Source organism: Elephas maximus, chromosome 3 (genome assembly GCF_024166365.1).
Source record: "Elephas maximus indicus isolate mEleMax1 chromosome 3, mEleMax1 primary haplotype, whole genome shotgun sequence".
Taxonomy (NCBI): Eukaryota; Metazoa; Chordata; class Mammalia; order Proboscidea; family Elephantidae; genus Elephas; species Elephas maximus.
The window spans coordinates 41267158-41287333 of record NC_064821.1 but is presented as its reverse complement, the minus strand read 5'-3'; the positions used below and the strand labels follow the sequence as shown (position 1 = coordinate 41287333).

At 50.1% G+C, this 20176-nt stretch overlaps 1 protein-coding gene across 3 annotated transcripts in view; it reads left to right on the top strand.

The window, feature by feature from the left end:
• TTC34 (tetratricopeptide repeat domain 34) overlaps positions 1–7999 on the top strand; it is a 34641-nt gene extending 26642 nt beyond the window's left edge. For all 3 annotated transcript variants that reach the window (XM_049877670.1, XM_049877672.1, XM_049877671.1), the window contains 3 exons: positions 175–445; positions 1589–1803; positions 5807–7999. In XM_049877670.1, the coding sequence (XP_049733627.1) occupies positions 175–445; positions 1589–1803; positions 5807–6334 (1014 nt within the window). In that variant the 3' untranslated portion in view covers positions 6335–7999. The remainder of the gene's footprint in view (positions 1–174; positions 446–1588; positions 1804–5806) is intronic.
• Positions 8000–20176: the final 12177 nt, after the last annotated feature.

Below are 20176 nucleotides of genomic sequence, written 5' to 3'. Positions count from 1 at the left end.
GGGGCAGGAGCTGGCAGCCCAGCCGTCAAGGACTTCAAGGAGCAGAACATGAGACCTGAGGGCACAGAGGGAAAGCCAAAATGGAGGAGTCAGCCCTCCCAACGCTGCTCCCCTCCCCATGGGTGTCCCCAGGCAGAAGACTTCTCCCACCCACCTTGCCCCTTCCCCTTACAGGAGGCCGTGAACGACATCATCTCTGCTCTGAAGCTGGACCCAGGCACCGTGGTCCCTGAAATTCGCTCACTGAAGCCAGAAGCCCAAGTCCTGATCACCCAGGGCCTGTACGTCCACTGCCGGGCTCTCTTGAGCCAGCCACTGGACACTGGGGCACCCCTCAGTGATGAGGACACCCAGAGCCTCCTTGCCGCGGGGGAGGCACTGGTCAAACTTGATGCCCAGCAGCCAGGCGGGCACATCCTCCTCACAGATGTTCTTATGGCCATAGGTAAGTGTTGGCCCAGGATGGAAACGCAGGCATCTGTCCTGGGCTGCATTAATTCAGCATTTATTCAATAGATATTGATTGAGTGTCCATGGGATGCCAGGCCCTGTTCTAGGTGGGGTTGCCTTAGATCTGCCTGCAAAAATCCATGCCACCTGATGATGTGGAAAATATAGTCAATTCTTGTTACTCTCAGTACCACCACTTGCCTTCAAGTCAGTTCCGATCATGGTGACCCCATGTGTGTCAGGGTAGAACTGAGCTCCCTGCAGTTTTCAGAAGTAGATTTCTCAGAAGTAGATCACCAGGCCTTTCTTCTGAGGTGATCTGGGCGGACTTGAACCTCCAACCTTTCAGTTAGCAGTCAAGCATGCTAACCATTTGCACTCCCCGGGGACTCCTATTCGAAGTATAGTAATTATGTTCTATGAAGTGGCCTGAGCACCAAATTCGCAAACACCAAGTCAGCCTTGTGCAACATCAGCTGGGAACATGCAAATCGGACAACTCAAGGCTTTTATCACTCTGCACACACGAAAGTCCATGAATGACTTCAAAAGTGCCACGACTATTGCCTTCGAAGTGACAAATTTTATGGGGTAGGCGAATTTGCCAACATAGAATCCAAGAATCAGGAGAACTGACTGGATCTCTTTGTCATTTTGAAGGGAAGAATATCTTATAGCCTGTGCTTTCTAACCTGTCCTCATCCCCATGACCTCCAGCCTTGTGAAGGGCCGACAGCTAGAACTTCAGGGTTTACCCTGGGGCTGTGGCCTCCCTTGCTCTGCTGTTCTGCTCCAGCAGGCCCAGCTTTCCTCCAGGCAACCCCCCTACCAAGGTGACCACAGTGAGGGTCTCAGAGCAGTGCCGCATGGCCCAGGGGATCAGGGAGTTTAGCAAAACAGCCTCCAGGTGGGGGTGGGTGATGAGTCAAGGCCATGTGACCGACATGGGTTATTTATGATGTGACTCTGTCCAGCTCCTGCCTCCCAGAGAACCTCTGTCGGGCTGCCCACTCCCCCGAGCCACTAGAGAGCAAGAAAGGCTATGGCAGGCTTCCCAGAGACCAGCCAGTAGATCCCACCTCTCTTGGATCCCCTGCCCTGACGGAGCCCGTTGACTGTACTTCTGAACCCCTGACAGGCAGCTTCGAGGAGGCTGGCACCCACCTGCAAAAAACCCTGACCTCTGCTCCACCGTCAGAGGCAGCCCGGGCCCGGCTCGGCCTGCTCTGGGTCAAGAAAGGAGACATGCTGGCCGCGGTGCAGGACCTGCAGGGCCTGGTGGAGAAGGACCCCAGGGATCTCGGCTTCCTACTGCATCTTCTGGAGCCCTCAGAAAGGCAGAGCCTCACCCAGGTGTGTAGCAGCAACCCATGGAGCCCCACCCCGGTCCCTTCCAGCATCCCAGGCACGTTTTCATTGCCTCCTCTTCACCCTGCTGGTGAGGGAGCAAGTCGTGCTCTTAGGGTTCTGGGAATGCTGAACACATGACACCCGGCCCTGGAGAGATGAGATCAACAGCAGTTTATTAGTCACGTATACTCACAGCCTGGGGGAGGAGGACACCGAACACCATGCAGGGCCACACGGGGTGCACAACCAGGGACTGTGGAGGCAGGCTTTGTAGTAACAAGAGGGTGTGGTGCCCCCTGATTCCCATAGGAGAATGTGATTGGCTTGTTTCAATAATTCGACAGGCTGCCCGGGAACCGAAGCCCGCTACTCAGGCATAAGCAGAAATGACCAGCCCCGTGATAAGAAGGGTGGTTTGGCTAGAAGACTTCATCTGCAGAGCAGAGGGGGAGGGGAACTGGTGGTTAGAACATATGAGGCCCTTCTGATTTTACCAGATGTCAAGGCACACACAACATTGGGCCTTAATTTTAGGTCTTACACCATTTCCTACTGTTCATTTTAGCCAGATTCCCTTGCTAGAAAAAGAACTTTGATTTTGGGGTGGGATGGAGTGGGATGGAGGTATGAATAGGAGGTACCCAGGTCTCCATCTTAAGCCACGACAACCCCCAGCAACCTATTGCCTTCTTTGCATGGGGCATACAAACCACAAGCGACTTGGGGTGGAGGAGAAGGAAGGATCTGGGCTGAGCCAGGCAGAAGCACCTCACCTCGCAGGAAGCCCACCCCAACCTCCAAGTCAGGTCAGCAGAGGCAGTGTCCCTTCCCAGGGAAGAGTGGTCAGTGGTAGGAAGCGCCGGTAGGAGGCAGTGGTTCTCCAGGTGACTAGCTGAGAGCTGGGCCTTGAAGAGACGTTGGGCTGGAATTGCTGCCTCTTTGACTAGCTAACTTTTCATCTAATTGTTTATTTGAAAAGAACTGATTGAGCACCTCCTGCCAGGTGTGGGCACTGTGCCAGCGCTAGGGACGGAGCCATGAGCAGCGGGGCCACAGGCCCTCATGGCGCTCGCATCTCAGTAGGGGAGACAGACAGTGAGTGAGGATGGCCATTTCAGAGAATAATCGGTGAAGGGAAGACCCTAAAACAGGGCAGGGGGGTAGTGAGGTGATGCTGGAGGGGAGACTATGAAGAGAAACAGCGAGGCCACCAGGAGCTGGCCAAAGGCCAGGCCAGTGGAATGGCAAGAGCAGAGACCTTGAGGCAGGAAAGAGCTCCGTGTGTTGAAGAAACGGAACCAAGCTATGCAGCTGGAGTGGGGTGGGGTGGGGGAGGGGTGGTTTGAGGTGGGAGAAGGTGAGGTTCTGGCCAAGCCCGAATGGACGTCGATTTGACAGAAAAGTAAGTGCGAGAAGGGGAGGGGGGAGTGAGGAGGGTGTCCTGGCTGCTAGTCTGACCACTTTATCCCTGGCACCAAATAACCCCCCACTGGCTAGACGCAGGAGCCCAGCCAGGAGCCTCACCATCTGTAGGAGAGGCAGTGGAGGGGCCTGGCCAGGAGAAACTGCAGAATGGCTTACCCTGCACTGGCTGAATTTAAGCTTAAGAGGAGAAAAGGGAATGAAGGGACCACCAGGTGGAGGGGGAGGAGGCCAAGACCATAGGCAGGCTTTGGAGTCAGAGGGACGCAGAATGAAACCCCCATGTGGCCTGGGGTAAGTATTTCACCTCCTTAGTCTTTCGTTGGAAACCCTGGTGGTATAGTGATTAAGAGCTGTGGCTGATAACCATAAGGTGCTAACCAAAAAGTTGGCAGTTCATATCCACCAGGGACTCCTTGGAAACCCTATGGGGCAGTTCTCCTCTGTCTTATAGGGTAGCTATGAGTCGGAAATGACTCAGCAGCAGTGGGTTTTGGTTTTAGTCTTTCTTCATCTCTCTGGTGGATTGTATCAGTTAGGCTCCAGTTAGGAAAACAGAAGTACTTTAATAGAGGGAACCCAGGTAGTGCATTGATTAAGAGCTTGGCTGCTAACCAAAAGGTCGGCAGTTCAAATCCACCAGCCACTCATTGGAAACCCCATGGGGCAGTTCTGCCACTCAATGGCAACAGGTTTGGTTTTTTGGTTTTTAGTTTAATAGAGAAGTTGGCTGAAGAAGTGTCAGGGGCTGAAAGAGCAAAAGTAGAACAAGTCGGTAATGCAGAGGAAATAGCTGCCACCCTAGAGCAAGGGAACAAAGGCACAAGACAGTGTTATCAGGACCTGGAGCTCAGAGGAGGGCCCAGCACAACTGGGCTGACCCCAGAGGAGGGGTGAATGGGGGTCTCTGAGCTTGAAAGAGGATCTGGCCAGGGGTCTCTGAACTCAGAGAACAGGGCTGGGATGGGATCGCCAAGCTCGGAGGAGAGGGTGGGATGGGGGTCTCCGAGCTTGGGGCAGAGGCCTGGCTGGGATGGGGTCTCTGAGCTAGGAGGAGGGGCGCTGCTCAAGTTGGGGGCCACCTGGAGGCTGGTTGCTGGGCCGTTGCCAGGCAATGCAGGCTGACCTGAAAGTGAACCAAAAGGGGTCGGAACCTGCTTCCTGCTCTGCGTTTGCCCCACTGTGGCTGCACAGTCCTCTCCTCCAGGAAGTAGAAGAGCCCTGGGGGATACATGGCCTGGCTGGTCTCAAGGGACCTGCACAGAAGATGGCCTAGCCATGATCCATAAACCTTAGTTGGGTAAAAGAGACCAAGAAGGTACCAGCTCTGTGGCTGAACACCCCCAGCATCTTAGGAAATCAGAGACGGCATTAACCGAGCCGTTCCTAAAGTTACAGGACTTTTTTGCAGAGGGGTGGGAGGCCCAACCGAATGACACATTAAAGGAATCAGCATTCCAGATCAACCATGGACGGTGGCCAGGCTGTGGGAAAAAGCCCAGGCCTGTCCCTGCCCAGGGGAAGGGGCACAGGTGGGGGGCACCATCTCAACAAATGTTGGGGAGGTGCAGACTAGCCATTCAGCCGAGGGGCATAAAAAGTGGAGCACAAAGTTGAGTCCGTTCACGTTCTGCTATGGGTGTCCGAATCCTACTCTTTGCCTGGCTCTGCATGCCCAGCCCACTCTAGCTCCACAACCACCCTGAGGTCGACAGTCAGAAGCCCCATTTCACAGACGAGGCAGCTTGGGCAGAGAGGTTCAGTCACTATGATCACACAGCAAGGGAGGGGGGAGCTGGAATCCAGGCCACCCTAGGAATGGGGGCAGATTTGGAATGTTCCAGGGAGGTGTTGTACTGCGTATGGTGTGAGGCTGGGAGCGTTGTAGATCCTGGCTGCAATAGAAAAGAGTGGGACAAGGACATTGAGAAAGTCAGGGTCTTGACTGTGCCTCGTTATTCAGGCAGTGGGAGTCACTGTAGGTTCCTGAGGAGAGGAGGAGCCCCAGGAGGCAAGCTGATTGACCCACAGGGTGGTTGGGGTGTTTCTATTCATAGCTGACTCTGTGAAGAGCCAGGATCAGAAAAGAGGAGGTGAGGGGGTTTGGCACGTTTTGAGTGTGAGCTTCTGCCCCAGCTCAGAAAAGGAAGAGACAGAGGGGCTACTGGCAGGGGAGGCCAGGATCTTGTCCTGCAGTTCCCAGAGAGAGAAGGCTATGGTAGACAGCATTCACTGGTCAGAACCAAGAAGCCAGGTCAGAGGTAGGGGGTGCTAGAGAGGAAAGGACTAGTGAGGAGGAGGTGGAATTGAGGGGACAGATTGGAGGCCAAGAGGGAGGGACAGTCAAGGAGGAGGCCAAGGAGATGTGCCTGGCAAGCTGGAGACCTGCCAGGGTGGGTGGGGTTGCAGGACGGTGGGCTTCTGCCCCCACTCCTACCACCACCCCCTCTGGAGGAAGCTGGCATCCCCTTTGCACACGAGGCCACTCCAGCGAACAGCAGAGACTGGCTGGCAGCACAGTAAGGCTCGGGTGGGTGAGGGCCCAGTGGTTCTCAGGCTGACCCTCCCATTGCTTTCTGTGCAGGCCGCTGCCCAGGAAGCCAGCACCCTTCTGGAGGCGGGGCTCCCAGGGCAGGCGCTGGGCTTTTGCTCACTGGCTGTCCTAGCAGGCAGAGACAGTGCCCAGCACCTGCGCATGCGGGCCGCCTGCCTGGCCGAGCTACAGGAGTTTGACCGTGCACTCAGGGACCTGGATCGTGTGCTCCAGGAGGGAGCAGGGGGTGGCGACCCTCCGATGCAGGCGGAGGACTTCTGCTCCCGAGGCCGTCTGCTGCTGAGCCTGGGGGATGAGGCTCAGGCTGCAGGGGCCTTCGCCCGGGCCCTGGAGCTGGCGCCCACCCTGGCTGTGAGCAGCCTGAGGGAGAGGCCAGGCCAGGGCCCCACCGCCCAAGTGTTCCAGCACCACGGGCAGCGCTGCCTGGAGGCCCAGCGCCATGCAGAGGCCTGGACAGCAGTCGAGAAGGGCCTGCTCGTGGATCCTGAGCACTGTGGCCTGAAGAGGCTGAAGGCAAGAGTCCGCAGGGAGGCATCCTCAGGCTGCCGGCTCCACTGACTCCTCCACAGGCCACCCTGTCGTTTTCCTCAGATGTCCAGTCCCTGATCATACCACCCCGAACCAGATGGGGCAGTGGGAACTAGACAAGCAGGTTCCTTCCTTTTGGCCCTGGAAGTACAAGACGTGGCAGGCCATCCTGAGGGGCTCAGACCAAAATGTCTTAGGGTTCTCAGGAGAAACGGAACCAGTAAGATACATAGAGATTTTAAGGAATTGGCTCACATGATTGTGGGGACTGGGAAGTCCAAAATCTGTAGGTCAGACAACATGCTGGAGAATCCTGTAGTCTTACATCCCAAAATTCATAGGCATTCTGGCAAGATGTCTGTTTGTAGTCTGGATGCAAAGTACTCTCTAGGAAAACTCCCATTTTGCTCTTCAGACCTCCAGCTGATTGGATGAGGCCCACCCACATTATGGAGGGTCATGTGATTTACTTAAAGCCAGCTGATTGAATCACATGTACCTACTCCATACCAGGAACTAGTGTGACCAGACAACTGAGAATCGTAGCCTAGCCAGGTTGGCACATAAAATTCACCATCACAGTCCGCCATTTGTCCACCTGGCACCCATACACATCTCCTTAAACCATACTTAATCTCCACATAAAGACAGTAACAAAGTCACACTTCCACCTAACGTGATACAACCATCCTTCGTACAACTAAAAGTGCACTCACCCCTTTTCCAGAAGATGCAAAGTAAATACATCTTATGTTTTAGGATAAGTAATGGGATGAGAGGCAAGAACACAGATATTTGCTATACACACACACGTAACAAAATAAAGAAGAAATACTCATAACAAACACAGTCCTCATGTCTACAAGTGATCACGTGGTGGTCACTGTTGTTTAGAACCACCTTTTCGCACTCCCTCTTCCATGTTCCTTGCTGCAGTGGGAAGGAACCTCACCCCTAAAGCTGGGCCCTCTTGGGAAGAGGAGCAGCCCTGGGCCTCCTTATCTCATTTTCGTTTCTCTCCTTCTGTCGCTGTTTCCTCTCCCTCTGCCCCATCCTTCTGTGGTGTGAAACCCTTGCTGAGATTGGCCTCTCCTGACCTTCTGTTGTGGGTTGAATTGTGTCCCCCCAAAATATATGTTGGAGTCCTAACCCCTGTGAATGTGATCTTGTGTGAAAATAGGTCTTTGAAGATGTTAAGTTAAATGAGGTCATACCAGAGTAGACCAAAAAAAAGCCAAATGCATCGCCCTTGAGTTGATCCCTACTCCTAGCAATCCTACAGGACAGAGTAGAACTGCCCCATAGGATTTCCAAGGAGCAGCTGTTGGATTTGAACTGCCAACCTTTTGGTTAGCAGCCTGAGCTCTTAACCACTGCATCACCAGGGCTCCAAAACCAAACCTGCTGCCATTGAATTGATTCCAACTGATAGACCCTATAAAAAAAATCCTAAACCCTTCTGAGTGGCATCTTATAAAAGAGAAGGACAGACACAGAAACAGAGTCATAGATGGTGGGGAAGGCAGATGCCATGTGACGATGGAGGAAGATGCACCTATAATCAGCAAAGGAATGCCAACATTGCCAGCAGCCACCAGAAACTAGGGGAGACCTATGGAGCAGTTTCTCTCTCAAAGTCCCCAGAAGGAATCAACATGACTGATGCCCTGAATTCAGACTCCTAGCCTCCAGAACTCAGATAAAATAAATTTCTGTTCTTTAGAGCCACCCACTTTGTGGTATTTTGTTATGGCAGCTCTAGGAAACTAAGACACCCACCCACCCCTCCTCCCACCCAGCTCCTCAGAACATGGGACAGGGAGGTGGGCCATAGTCTTATCCCACACCCTTCACAGTGTGGTGACCCAGTGGCTCCCATTCCTGCCTGTCCCCAGGTAGTAGGTGAAGTGGCTGGAGGGTACTGGCAGCCCCTCTCTCCTCAGGCCCCGCCCCCTCCCCATCTCCCACCCTAGTGGGGGAGCCTTCTGCCCTCCATGCTCTCTTCATCCCACCTGGCACCACCTGGGACCTGCTGGACTCTGGCCATGCAGGGACTGGGCCGGGGGTTGGTGACTCCACTGTGAGAATCAGGGGAGGTGGGGATCCCAGAGAGTGGGGAAGGGGATCCAACAGGGGGCTTCATCTTGCTTCCTCCTCCCTGCCTTCCCATTTGGAAGCTTCAAGCAGGCCCTACTTTCCCAAGATTTGCAACACACACAGTCCTTTCTCAGATGGGTATGCTCCTCAACAGAACACACCCAAGAGGGCTTTTCCCCTACAGAGAGGACACGTCCTCCCCGGCTCCAGGGACTTTGTTCTGCTCTGTCCCAGCGTCCTCCCCATCCATCTCGACTTGCATCAGGAGAGAAACTTCCCACACCCACACTCCGTCCTCCAGATGCCCCTGAGAGGTGGCCGATGCTAATCCATCCCTCTCTTGGTGGCAGAGCAAGTAGACAAAAGCAAGCAGGCTCTCAAAGGGATCCGGTGTGATACGGTGGATCTAATGCTTGAAAATCAAGCTCTGTGTCCCAGAGGACAGGCTGAGCCTACTTCTCACAAAAATCACCAGAGACAGGGTTACCGAGAAGACACCAGAACTTCTTGTTATGCACTGTGGAGCTGGTTCCAACTCATAGCGACCCTGTGTACCACAGAATGAAACACCGCCCGGTCCTGTGCCATCCTCACAATCATTGTTATGCTTGAGCCCGTTATCGTAGCCACTGTGTCAATCCATCTCATTGAGGGTCTACCTCTTTTCTGCTGACCATGCACTTTACCAAGCATGATTTCCTTTTCCAGGGACTGATCCCTCCTGACAACATGTCCAAGGTATGTAAGACACGGTCTCGCCATCCTTGCTTCTAAGGAGCATTCTGGTTGTACTTCTTCCATGACAGATTTGTTCATTCTTTTGGCAGTCCATGATATATTCAATATTCTTTGCCAACACCACGATTCGAAGGCGTCAACTCTTCTTTGGTCTTCCTTATTCATTGTCCAGCTTTCACAAGCAAATGATGCAATTGAAAATACCATGGCTTGGGTCAGGCGCACCTTAGTCTTCAAGGTGACATCTTTGCTTTTCAACACTTCAAAGAGGTCTTTGCAGCAGATTTGTCCAAAGCAAACTGTCTTTTGATTTCTTGACTGCTGTCTCCCTGGCTGTTGATTGTGGATGCAAGTAAAATGAAATCCTTGACAACTTCAATCTTTTCTCCGTTTATCATGATGTGGCTTATTGGTCCAGTTGTCAGGATTTTTGTTTTCTTTATGAGGTGTAATCCATACTGAAGGCTGTGGTATTTGGTCTTCATCAGTAAGTGCTTCAACTCCTCTTCACTTTCAGCAAGCAAGGTTGCGTCATCTGCATAACACAGTTTGTTAACGAATCTTCCTCCAATCCTGATGCCCCGTTCTTCTTCATATAGTCCAGCTTCTCAGATTATTTGCTCAGATGGAATAGGTATGGTGAAAGGATACAACCCTGACGCATACCTTTCCTGGCTTTGACCCACGAAGTATCCCCTCATTCTGTCCAAACAAGTGCCTCTTGATCTATGTAGAGGTTCCTCATGAGCACAAATAAGTGTTCTGGAATTCCCATTCTTCACAGTGTTATCCATAATTTGTTACGGTCCACACAGTAGAATGTCTTTGCATAGTCAATAAAACACAGATAAAACACCCTTCTGCTATTCTCTGCTTTCAGCCAGGATCCATCTGACATCAGCAATGATATCCTTGGTTCCACGTCCTCTTCTGAACCCAGCCTGAATTTCTGGCAGTTCCCTGTCAATATAGTGCTGCAGCCGCTTTTGAATGATCTTCAGCAAAATTTTGCTTGCATGTGATATTAATGATATTGTTCGAGAATTTCCGCATTTGGCTAGATCACCTTTCTTAGGAATAGGCATAAATATGGATCTCTTCCAGTCGGTTGGCCAGGTAGCTGTCTTCCAAATTTCTTGGCATAGATGAGTGAGCGCTTCCAGCGCTGCACCTGTTTGTTGAAACATCTCAATTGGTATTCCATCAATTCCTGGAGCCTTGTTTTTCACCAGTGTCTTCAGTGCAGCTTGGACTTCTTCCTTCAGTACCATCAGTTCCTGACCATATGCTACCTCTTGAAATGCTTGAATGTCGACTAATTCTTTTTGGTATAATGACTCTGTGTATTCCTTCCATCTTCTTTTGATGCTTCCTGTGTCGTTTAATATTTTCCCCATGGAATCCTTCACTATTGCAACTCAAGGCTTGGATTTTTTCTTCAGTTCTTTCAGCTTCAGAAACGCCAAGTGTGTCCTTCCCTTTTCGTCTTCTATCTCCAGCTCTTAGCACATGTCATTATAATACTTTACTTTGTCTTCTCGAGCCACCCTTTGAAATCTTCTGTTCAGTTCTCTTACTTCATCATTTCTTCCTTTCGCTTTAGCTGCTTAATGTTCGAGAGCAAGTTTCAGAGTCTCTTCTGACATCCATCTTGGTCTTTTCTTTCTTTCCTGACTTTTCAATGACCTCTTACTTTCTTCATGTATGATGTCCTTGATGTCATTCCACAACTCGTCTGGTCTTTGTTCATTAGTGTTCAACACATCAAATCTATTCTTGAGATGGTCCCTAAATTCAGGTAGGATATACTCAAGATCGTGCTTTCGCTCTCGTGGACGTGCTCTGATTTTCTTCAGTTTGAACTTGAACTTGCATATGAGCAATTGATGGTCTGTTCCACAGTCGGTCCTTGGCCTTGTTCTGACTGATGATATTGAGCTTTTCCATCGTTTCTTTCCACAGATATAGTCAGTTTGATTCCTGTGTATTCCATCTGGCAAGGTCCATGTGTATAGCTGCCATTTTTTTAAGTGAAAAAAGGTATTTGCAATGAAGAAGTCATTGGTCTTGTAAAATTCTATCATTCAATCTCCAGCATTGTTTTTATCACCAAGGCCATATTTTCCAACTACTGATCCTTCCTCTTTGTTTCCAACTTTTGCATGCCAATCACCAGTAATTATTAACGCATCCTGATTGCATGTTTGATCAATTTCAGACTGCAGAAGCTGTTAAAAAATCTTGATTCATCATCTTTAGCCTTAGTAGTTGGTGTGTAAATTTGAATAACAGTCATATTAACTCGTCTTCCTTGTAGGCATATAGGTATTATCCTATCACTGACAGTGTTGCACTACAGTATAGATCTTGAAATGTTCTTTTTGACAATGAGTGCAACACCACTCCTCTTCAAGTTGTCATTCCCGGCATAGTAGACTATGTGATTGTCCAATTCAAAATGGCCAATACCAGCCCACTACAGCTCACTAATGCCTAGGATATCGATGTTTATGTGTTTCATTTCATTTTTGATGATTTCTTATTTTCCTAGATTCATGCTTCATACATTCCAGGTTCCAATTATTAACGAATGTTTGCAGCTGTTTTGAGTCATGCCACATCAGCAAATGAAGGTTCTGAAAGCTTTGCTCCATCCACGTCATTAAGGTCGACACTACTTTGAGGAGGCAGCTCTTCCCCAGTCATCTTTTGAGTGCCTTCCCACCTGGGGGGCTCATCTTCCAGCACTATATCAGACAATGTTCCGCTGCTATTCATAAGGTTTTCACCAGCTGATGCTTTTCAGAAGTACACTGCCAGGTCCTTCTTTTTAATCTGTCTTAGTCTGGAAGCTCAGCTGAAACCTGTCTTCCATGGGTGACCCTGCTGGTATCTGAATACTGGTGGCATAGCTTCCGGCATCACAGCAACATGCAACCCCCCACAGTACAACAAACTGACAAACATGCATTTTTTGCTTCTGGTAAGTCATCACCATGATGGTATAGATAACATTATCTGACCTCAAGACAATAAAGCTGCAAATTAATATTTTACATTTCCTTACTACCTGGAAGTTAGAAAAACTTTGTGTGAAACAACAATTGGGTCTGAGAGGAAATCAAATCTGGAATTGCAGAATATGGAGAAAACAAAAAGAATAAAAATAGCACATGGCAGTACCTATGGGGCACAGCTGCAGCAGTGTCTCATAGGAAATTTAGGGCTTCAAATACGTATATTACTACTAAGCAATAAGAATACGAACGGAGTGGAGTGCATGTTCAATTTAAGAAGTTAGGAAAATAGGAGGAAAGGCAAACACAATGTTTAGGGGACACTGAGCTTCTGTTCAGGGTGATGGAAAATCCGGGAACTGTTCATGGTGCTGGTTGAACAACACGATGAATATATTTAATGTCACTGAAATGTACATGTGAAGGTTACTGAAATGGCAAATGTTTTGTTATCTATAAATTTACCAAAATAAAAAAAAAGAAGAAGAAAAAATAAAATAAGCAAAAGGAAGGCAGAAGACAGGAATAAAAGCAAAAATCAATAAATTAGGAAGAGAAAAATTGCACAACTAATAAATAAATCCAAAATATGACCGTTTAAAATTAGATGACCAAAAATATTCCTCGTAGGCTTCTAAAACCCAAACAACAGTTTAGCCAGTAAAGAATGTCTGCCTTGACATTCCTTAAAAAGCTAGAAATAGAAGCACCTTATGATCCAGCAATCCTACTCCTTGGAGTGTATCCTAGAGAAATAAGAGCCTTTACACAAACAGATATATGCACACCCATGTTCACTGCAGCACTGTGTACAATAGCAAAAAGATGGAAGCAACCTAGGTGCCCACTGATGGATGAATGGATAAACAAATTATGGTTCATTCACACGATGGAATACTACACAATGATAAAGAATAATGATGAATCCGTGAAACATCTCATAACATGGATGAATCTGGACGGCATTATGCTGAGTGAAATTAGTCAGTGGCAAAAGGACAAATATTGTATGAGACCACTACTCAAGAAAGGGTTTAAACAGGGAAGAAAATATTCTTTGCCATGAAGGGTGGGGAGGGTGGGAGAGGTATTCACTAACTAGATAGTAGACAAGAATTATTTCAGGTAAAGGGGAGGACAACACACAATACAGGGGAAGTCAGCACAACTGTACTAAGCCAAAAGCTAAGAAGTTTCCTGAATACAACCAAACACTTCAAGGGACAGAGTAGCAGGGGCAGGGGTCTGGGGACCATGGTTTCATGGGATATCTAGGTCAATCGGCATAACAAAGTTTATTAAGAAAGCGTTCTGCATTCCACTTTGGTGAATGGCATCTGGGTTCTTAAAAGCTAGCCGGTGGCCATCTAAGATGCGCCAATTGGTCCCAACCCACCTGGAGCAAAGGAGAATGAAGAACACCAAAGACACAAGGAAAATACAAGCCCAAGAGACAGAAAGGGCCACATAAACCAAAGACTCCATCAGCCTGAGACCAGAAGAACTAGATGGTGCCCAGCTACCACCAATGACTGCCCTAACAGGGAATACAACATATAGTCCCTGATGGAGTGAGAGAAAAGTTGGGTGCAGAACTCAAATTCTAATAAAAAGACCAGACTTAATGGTCTGACTGAGACTGGAGAGACCCCAGAAGACATGACCCCCAGACTCTCTGTTAGCCCCAAACTAAAACCATTCCCAAAGCCAACTCTTCAGACAAAGATTAGACTGGACTATAGGACATAAAATGATACTGGTGAAGAGTGTTCTTCTTAGCTCAAGCAGACACATGAGACTAAGTGGGCAGCTCCTGTTCAGAGGCAAGATGAGAAGGCAGAGGGAGACAGGAGCTGGTTGAATGGACACAGGAAATACAGGGTGGAGAGGAGAAATGTGTTGTCACATTAGGGGGAGAGCGACTAGGGTCACATAACAATGTGTGTATAAGTTTTTGTATGAGAAATTAACTTGAATTGTAAACTTTCACTTAAAGCACAGTAAAAAATAATAATAATAAAAAGAATGTCTGCCTTGAGCATTATGCTCTTTTAAGACCTGTCTATATGGGATCAAACTGACAACAGCAACTCGAAGGATTAGATAGGAACCTTAGGGGACAGTGAATTTATGTTAGTGCGGGAGGAACAACTCAGAAAAGGAGGGGGAGAATGGTTGCACAGCTCCAAGTAGGTAATCAATGTCTCTGAATTGTACATGTAGAAGCTGTTGAATTATGCGTGCTCTGCTATGTAGATTCTCAACAACAAAAAATAAGAAAATAAAATAGATGAGCCAATAGCTAATTTAAAGGAGAAAAATAGAAAAATCAGAGAGATACAAAAATTTTTCAATTACCAGGACAAAATAACAGATACTGAGATAATTAAAAGAATCATGGAGGCCTAAATAAAAGGGATTATTTCCTAGAAAAATGTTATTTAACTAAGCTGACTCCATAATAGATATAAAACCTTACAGAATAATTACCACAGAAAGAGTAGAGGTTCTCAAAGAATAACCCCCAAAGCAGGCCCAGTTCCCATTTCAAGGGAAAATATACAAGTCTTTAAAAACAGTCAGTTCTAAATTGCTTTAAACTCTTTTGTAGTCAAGAAAAAGAAGAAAGGCTTCCAGGTTCTTTTTCAAGCAAGCACTTCTACGCGCCTCAACCGAAAGAAAACCACAAGCCAATTTCATTTACATTTATCAGTTCTAAAATCTTAAACAAAACACCAACAAACTGAAATCCAACAGCACATTAAAAGAATAATACATCATGAGTGATTTATACAGGAAAGCAAAGATAGTTCAAAATTAGAAAATGTATTCATATAGTCTGTCACAGTAATAGGGCTAAGTAGAAAATAAATCACGTGTTCCCTCTTACCGGATGTAACAGAAGTGTACCGGCTGAAGACGATAAATTCACTCCAACTGTTCTAGCCACCTAAACCTTTGGATTTCTTCCTCTAGATTATACCAGGACTAGCATTTCAACCAGGAATCCCTAGATGGAGCAAATAGTTAAACACTGGGCTACTAACGGAAAGATTGGCAGTTCAAGCCCACCCAGAGGCACCTCGGAAGAAAGGCCTGGCAATCTGCTTCCAAAAGGTCACAGCCTTGAAAACCCAATGGAGTACAGCTCTACTCTGAAACACATGGGGATGCCATGAGTCAGAATTGACTCGATGGCAATTGTTTGTCTGTTGGTTGGTTGGTTTTTAGCACTTCAACCCGATTAATCGTAGGCCACCACTCAGTCCAGATTCCATTCAACCAAGTAAACTGTTACAGTCACTTCCAGCAGCATAAGTTAACATGTGCCCACATCAATAAATCCAACTCAACCCAGTGTTACACTCCATCTTCCTTGGTCTAACACTCGGTTCTCATATGTAATCCCCGTTCTCATATGTAATCCCCAGGTTTCTGCCTGAGAGTGAACAAAAGCTTGCTATTCTGTGGGTGAACGAGCTGTTTCCTCCTGGGTCAGACCTTGTAGTTGCCCCCTGGGGAATGCTGCGACCTGACCCTAGTTATGGATCTACAAGCAGCCAGGGTGGTCGGGGTGGCTGAACAGAATGAGCACCTGGCCCAGGTGAGGTGATTGTAAGGTTTTCAAACAGAGGAAGGCAAGTCTTCTCAGACACCAAGAACAGCTGCTTCCACTGGAAACGGAGGCTCAGATGACCTGGGGGTTCAAGATTCTCAACTGCATCTGAGTCCAGCCAGATATGCGCACTCCAAGTGTCAGGGTCCCATTCCTTCCCAATCAACACCCTAGCTTTCTCGTAAGAGACTTGATGACGCTATGAATGCAACTTCCACCGTATCACACAACTCTCAGAATTAAATGTTGTGTTTGACTTTTGGCAATATCAAAAAACCAAACCATTGTCGTTGAGTCGATTCCAACTCATGGCAACCCCGTGTGCTACAGAGTAGAACTGCCCCACAAGGTTTCCCAGGATATAATCCTTACGGGAGCAGATCGCCGGGTCCTTCTCCCTTGGAGCCACTGGGTAGGTTCTAACGGTCAACTTTTCGATTAGCAGCTGAGCACTTTACTGTTGCACCACTAGGGCTCTATTTGCATCACCCAGGGACCTCTTAGCAATATGAGCGCTGTGGATATGAGAAATAAGGGGTTTCTAGGGGATGACCACAGGTGTCCTCTGATTCTCTGGCTGTGACTTAAGCTGCGAGTGTAAAGACCTGAGTCCAGTGCACTCAGGGGAATCCTTGCACCCCACTGTCCTTGCAGCCAGTATGACTGCCACAGCTGAAGGAGCTCAGCCCTGCACTCAAGTCCAAGGACACAACCAGGCCAATCTCCCAACCCCATCTTTGAGGTTCTATTGGCTGGGACCACTGCTAGTACCAATGTTTGTATTGGTCAAGATCCTTTCAGGAGACAAAAACCACATCAGTCACTTGAATAGAGAAATCTAATATAAAGAATTGCTAGCATAGCTATGAAGTTGTCTATTAAGTAACTCAAGTAAAAATAACTCTGGGAACCATAGCGGTAGTAACTGCAAAGTTAAAAGACAAATGACCCTGGCCTCTCAAAAAGGCTGATGCATTAATGACAGTGGTGAGTATAGTCGCCTACGGCCCTCAGCTCATTCCAGGTGACAAGCTCCTTTGTAGGTGCCCCTCGTGCCCTTCCAGGTATTTGCTGACATTGCCTTGGTTCTCTCCTTGCCTCTGTGACAGTCCCATGAAAACGCCTTTTTGTAGGTGGGTGGGCTGAGGCTCAGAGAGGTAAGGCTCACAGCTGACCCATGGCCAAGCCAACCCAGGCATGATGGAGACCTGGGCGGGGGCCAGACCTCCCTGTCCCATTCCTTCCCTCCTTTCAAGGACAGTCATGGTCTGCCTTTGGTGGCAGCTGACCAGGAGGGAGTCCTGGGTGGGGCTCCTGGAGGTCGGAACCCTGGTCCCAGCTCCCTGCATGCCTTGGAAATGCTATTCACCCTCTTCCAGCCTGCCTGTGTCTCTAAGGAGGTGGCTTGCACCTCTCCTGGAGTGTGGCCAGGCAGATTCATGGAGAAAGCTCCAGTTCCCATCAGGCTGAGGCCCAAAGCACAGGCCTGCAGGGCATTCCTGAGATGGATGCAGTGTGGAGGCTCGGCAGTACCACCAGGCAGTGATCCAGGGAGCAGGGGAGAGATGGGCCCAGCAGACAAGGGCAGAGGTCTGGGGGTCTAAGGGCCAGCGCCAGATCTTTAGCCAGCCCATGGTCCCAGAACTGATTGGGGAGGGGGCCCTTCTCTCTTTTCCCCCATCATGGGCTGTCTCCTAGGAGCCTTGGGCTGGAGCTGGGCCCCAGACCCTCACACCCACATCTACTGCCTGATAAACAGAGAGGAAGGCAGGGGCTCAGCTCTCCCCTGGCCTCGGGGGCCTGCCCTAGGAGAAGGTCCTGGTCCCAGCAGTGGGCAGTTTGTATGTCTAAGGACCCTGGGTAGGGCTGGTGTCTGTAGCTTTGGTGGCTCTTTCTGGGGCCCCTCTTGGCTGGCAGGGGCTTGAGAACCGAGCTTGGTTTGGTCATGTCTTGCACCCAGATCTGTGAGCCTTAGCACTGCAGCTGATTGGGAGGCCAGGCCAGGCCCCAGCCTCCTGCTCACTCTTAGTTTCTAGGTTTTGCTAAGGGAACTCCAGCTGGGGAAAACCTAGCAATGGAGCTGCCCCAAGTGTGGCTTGTTTCTTCTGTCTCTGGAGTGGAGGTGGGAGGGTGGGGCTGAGTCCCAGTACACAGATGATCAGTGGGTCCCGGTGCCCAGGCAGCTTCAGCAAGGGGTGGGGACAGCTCTGACTGGACTGATGTGCCACGCATGGGGACTGACTGTGGCGCCAGGTAAGGAACACACGCAGGCCTGGCCCCAGGGCTCAGGGGTCCTGGGAGCCTCTGCAGGCGTGGCTTTGCAAGAACAGACACAGTGAAAACTCCAGAGAGATTGCTAACTACCGTCAGAGGCAAACCAAGTGACAGACTGGAACCAGAAGGCCCTTGGCCTGCCCCAGGTGGGAGACAGCCAAGAGGCGAGCAGAGCCGTCCTGGGACTGCGAGGCCCCAGACCTGGGCTGCAGCAGGAGGGCGGGTGTAGCCCAGCTCAAGGGGTCATCTGAGCATGGACTGGAAGTTTCCAATAGGACCTGGGGGGCAGAGGTTGGGGAGGGATTTTCTGGTGAGAAAGCTGCTTCGGAAGCTTGTTTACCATAGGGCCCCCACTCTCTGTGACCACCCCTCCCAGAGGCCCTCACAGGGCCACAGGGGCCCGGGTGGGGAAACTGGTCCCATGGGATTCTGCAACAGAACCGGGCTATAACCAGGCCAGCTTGAAGACAGAAGTGCTGAACTCTGATGGGGAGCCTGCTTGGCCTAGGGACCTCACCCCTTTCTACCTGGCCCACCCATCCCCCACCATCAGGGCTGGGATGCCTTCCTGGCCTGATTCTCACCTGGAATCACTGGACCATGTCTTCCACACCCAGAAGCCCCTCTTCTGGCTCCCCGTATCAGCCACCAGGCCCCTGCCCCTTGGGGTTAGGGTCAGAGCTGCAAGAGATCCCTAAGCAAGTCCCCAGGCTGGCCAAACATGGGTGTCCCTGGGCAGGGACCCTTCCTGAGAGTCCCCCATCATGAAGAGCAGGGCCCCTCCACCTTGTGCCCTGGTACCACCAAAGGAAACCCACAGATAGGGACCAATGTGGTCCCTGGTCCCATCTCAGGCAAGAGTCAGATTTGGAAAGGTGCGCAGGCTGGGTGGCATGCAGGGTTGGACGGGTAGGAGGATCCAACCTTTCTTTCCAGCAGCCACTGCAGCCCCTTTGGACTGAAGGGCCAAGAGATAGAAACAGAATCCAGGAAAGAGAAGGCTGGGAGGCAGAGCCAAAGGCCCTCCAAGGGCCCCCACTCAACAGAAAGCCCTGGTGCCCTCCCCCACCCGAACCCCAGATGGAACTCCGTGACTGAGCAGGGGGGGGGGGTCACGGCTTCCAGGGAACCCTTGACTACATCACAATGGAGCCCAGAAGCCTGGCTCCAGGGAGTCTCAGTGAGTACGGGGGTCTGCCTGCCTGCCTGAAGCTGTGCCCTGCCCTCCCTTCCTGGGAGCCCACTCGCCTGACCCAACTCACCCAGCCCCAGGCCACCTGGCAGAGCCCCAGCCTTCAGGGACCTGTTCTTGAGTGGTGGCTGCTCTTGAGTGATCCCACAGGTGAGCAGCACAGAGCCGAGTGGGATGCGTGCTGGGCCTGCCTCCCTGGCAGCACCCATTTCCCAGTGAGGTTGGACAGGGCATTTATGTGTAGCCTCACCTGTATGGGCAGGTAGCCCCCACCAGCACAGTCCTACTTACACTAAGGACCCGCCGTCCCCCTCTGTAATAATCTGGAGACACCTGCACATGTCACTAGGGGAAGTGAAGACTGGGCCTTGGCTTCGGAGCCCAGTTGCAGCCCCTTACCTCTTCCAGCACAGACACACCACAGCCTCCCTTGGGCACCTCCCTCTGGGCTCCTGGCTCATCCTCAGACCCTCCATCCGCAGGTTTTGACCATGTGTGCGAGTTTTTCTCATATCAAGTCCTTGGGAGCCAGCAGGACAGGACTCAGATGAGTGAGGGGATAATTCATTTGATCACAGCAATAACAGCCACACATCTGGGCAGGCTCAGACTGGCCCAGCCTGCTTGTATTCATTTGTTCATTCATTCATTCATTGATTTATTCAGCAGACATGGGTTGATGCCTCCAGCATGGTGGGCACTCATCGGGGTCTGGGGCAGACCAAGGAGATAGAAATGAATGACAATAGAATGAACCATCTGTCCAATGGTGAGGGAGAAAGAAGGGAGGGGGGAGGCACGGTGGGGCTGCAGTAGGTTATTTTGGGTGGGAGGTCAGAAAAGGCCTCACGAAGAAGATGACATGGAGTGGGGGCCTAGAGGAGGTACAGGGGAAAGCCAGGCAGGGAACTGGGGCAGAGGTTGTGATAAGGGGGAAC